At 40.9% G+C, this 3,502-nt stretch overlaps 1 protein-coding gene across 1 annotated transcript in view; it reads right to left on the reverse strand.

Moving 5' to 3' along the window:
• LOC119336965 (protein SPEAR3-like) overlaps positions 1-2,553 on the reverse strand; it is a 3,952-nt gene extending 1,399 nt beyond the window's left edge. Inside the window, exons 1-4 of the mRNA XM_037609087.1 lie at positions 2,187-2,553; positions 1,914-2,024; positions 737-804; positions 532-625 (exon numbers count right to left, since the gene is read on the reverse strand). Coding sequence (XP_037464984.1) covers positions 532-625; positions 737-804; positions 1,914-2,024; positions 2,187-2,453 — 540 coding nt within the window. The 5' untranslated portion in view covers positions 2,454-2,553. The remainder of the gene's footprint in view (positions 1-531; positions 626-736; positions 805-1,913; positions 2,025-2,186) is intronic.
• Positions 2,554-3,502: the final 949 nt, after the last annotated feature.

Here is a 3,502-nt window from a genome sequence, read left to right on the forward strand (position 1 = left end):
GCAATCCCGAAAAATAAGCTGTACAGGTACATACAAAGCACGCACAAAAATCTGATGTATACCAAATAAACTTAGAGGGCAATTAGGAGTGGGAAAAACATTTAAGAGGCTACAGATACATTGTGTTGAGTAAAGAATGGTACTCCCTCCGTTCCTAAATATTTGTCTTTCTAGACATTTCAAATGACTACTACATACGGATGTATGTAAACATATTTTAAAGTGTAGATTCATTCATTTTGCTCCGTATGTAGTCATTTATTGAAATGCCTAAAAAGACAAGTATTTAGGAACGGAGGGAGTATATTATTTGTCCAAAACCAATTAGGTGAATATTTACGAAATTAGTTGAAGATTACGTAAGGAGCAACAAAAAGTATCTCATGCATGCATATATCTAACTCATGCTTTTTATATTGGTATGACAATATAGATATACTTCATGATTTTCGATGTAAATTCTGGTGCAGCATGCATCATTTAGATATATTATCCATGACGGTGTAAATATACTTCCGTATACCCACCGACCTCAGGTTCGAAGAGAGGCAAAGTGTGGTCGCTACCCGAATGAGGGTAATGTGTTGCACCATAGGTAGTTGCTCCATGGTAATTCGACGCTGATCTGAAGGTTAAATAGATGAACGATTAATCATATAATTAATTCTGTTTGGGGCATTTGCAGTTTAGATCGTACGTGACCTTGCATTGGACACAGGCTAGTACTAATAGATACCTGATGATGGGAGTAGTTGGGGATTCGCCATATCTCATGTCTCCTGATCTCCATCCATTATAGGCCATCTATGTATGTTACAATACACATGCATGTCTGGTTAGGCAGCACACACCGGGCATAAGATATGCAGGATGCATGATGATAAGGCTATCACGTGCATGGGAGAATAAAATCTGATCTTTGGTTGCAATGATACTCTTGTTCTTCCCTGCGGATTCACACGTATACATATACAAAAAGGTTCTAACATAGTGTATCATATTATCGTGCATTATTGATACAGCTAGCACATGCTACTACTAGAAAAGTATTGCTGGGACGATTTAAAGCATCAGAACAAAAATTAAAGGGAAATTTACATAATTAATATAGATTTTCTGTCCAACTTTTCCCGATCTTGTTGGGTGATCGCTGATTTTTTTGTTACTAAATTGTGTTTAGTCAACTAAATTATCAAAAATGAATGGACAATCATTAACGTAGCCATGGATTAAGGCGATAACAATGATTAACCGAGCAATATTCTGTTAATATGAAATCGAATCTTAGCATCTATATGAAGTACTTGGTTGATACACTTCGTGACGAATTTAACTCCCAGTTCAGAAAAAATGTATATACCAGAAGATTTCGTTGAGTCCGGTACAATGGTATATAACATATATTGATGTTAATAAACAGCAGCCATTCACTCATCTCTGGACTTCTGTGGTGAATAAATAAATTTATCTGAAAGAAATATGTCCATATAAATTGATTTCACCTACGAGACTGTGTCGATGATCAAACCACACTTACATTTGTCATACAAAACAACTGCACGTACGATACGATTCAAGTACGACACAAAATCGGATGGTTGCCCGCAATTTGCACTAGCATTTGAACGGTCTGATGAGTAGCGGAAGAAAATTGTGCGGAAAAGATCATATGTATAGCATGGCTCTTTGTGATAAGATTGAGGAAGCACTGTATTATGTGTAATCAACCAAACTATCCAAAATGAATGAACATGCATCTTTAATCTAGGGAGCCATCTAAATTAACCTACCTACCGGTAACATACATCAGGCAACGTTTTGGTAAGTGTGAAACCAACTGCTAGCATGTATAGTACAGTACTAGATGCACTTGGTGAAGAACTTAATCCTCAGTTGAGTAAAATTGCACATACCATAAGATTTGGGTAGAACGGGTAGGTCGATGAAACGTTGGTGTTGTTAGCATGGAAGGAGGAGGACGGCGAAGACGGCAGTGAGTAGTTCAACGACGACCGTGCATCTTCCTGCTCGATCAACCAATCAAATCCCCAAATCATACCAAATCAGAAACTATGCACCTAATAGACATGTCTTGACGAGATCAGACACCCCGGTTAATGGACATAACACAAGTAATTAAGCATCAAGCTAGCTACTTCGTGCATGAACATGCGATGAGTAATTACCTGCAGGTTGAAGCTACCGGTTCCGTGGATCGACGACGACGGAGGTGGCTGTCCGACGAGAGGAGGGTGGTTCTGGTACGCGGCCATTTCGGCCTCCAACCTGATCTTCTCAAGCTGCGCGACGCCGAGGCCCCGCTGCGGCTGCCTCGGCTTGTCGACGGCGGCAGCTCTCTTGCCCCTCCTGGACCCCGATCCCGACCCCGACGACGAGGAGGAGGATCTCCCCCTGCCCCACTCCATGCTGTCCCCAAAGTTGCTTGCACTCATGGCCTCATGGGATCGTACCCAGGTATAGCTACCAACAGACAAGACCTAGGTAGGAGACGACCCAGAAATGGGGGCAGGAAAAGGAGGTGGAGGAAAAGGGGAAGCTGGGTGGTGTCGAGAGGGCCGGCCACTTAAAGTGAAAGGGAGAGATCGCCTTGCACGCCCAGTATCGATCCCTCTTAATTATTAAATGGAGACTCCAGGCTGCCTAAACGAAAGCTTGATTTCATTATTTATGTTAAGATAGCTATATATAGTGCCATGGCCTTGATGTGCTAGTTTATGCAATCGATTGGTACCATGTGACCCAAACCACATTAACGAAAGAAGAGTCAAAAGGAGTTCAGATCAGAGACAATCCCCTAATTAAAATCCAAGTCTTAAGTAGTTCAATTTCCACTACTTTAGACGATTGGAGGATCATACCATTGCATACAACCATATTTTCTTTGTGTGCATCCCAAGGCTCCGATGTGAAAACAGCAAAAAAAGCCATCACCAAGTGGCTAACATTGGGGAAGCTCGCCACCACAAGAGCACACCACAGACAACGAAAAACATGGATGCACCGCTACAACCTACCCACACACAAGTCTCACAACAACCAATATGTGTAACATCAACCCTAAAAAAAACATGTGTAATATCAAATTGAGCTACCCCATTTCTCGTATTTATAGACAACCAAAAGATAATTTTAGGGCACAGAACGATATATTGTTCATGTGCCGCCCCAGGCTATGAGCCGAATATGGCGGACATATACCAAAAAATTGCAAATTCCTGTAGTCACTATTATAGATTAAAATTGGGGAAGCTCACTGCACGATGATCGACCTATCACTCATATCAAACAACATGGATAGAATTGGGGAATTCCTATAGAGCTAACGATCGATTTCTTTAATAGTGTCTTCAGCATGGCATATCTAGCCTTTTTGCAAATTCTAAAAATATATTATACTGCCTATTTATATCTTGTTGTACTCTCTCATATCCACTAGCAACATGAGGCTAATTTTGCATACACATGTCATACATCCAAGAGG

The sequence above is a fragment of the Triticum dicoccoides genome, chromosome 1A (genome assembly GCF_002162155.2).
Source record: "Triticum dicoccoides isolate Atlit2015 ecotype Zavitan chromosome 1A, WEW_v2.0, whole genome shotgun sequence".
Classification (NCBI taxonomy): Eukaryota; Viridiplantae; Streptophyta; class Magnoliopsida; order Poales; family Poaceae; genus Triticum; species Triticum dicoccoides.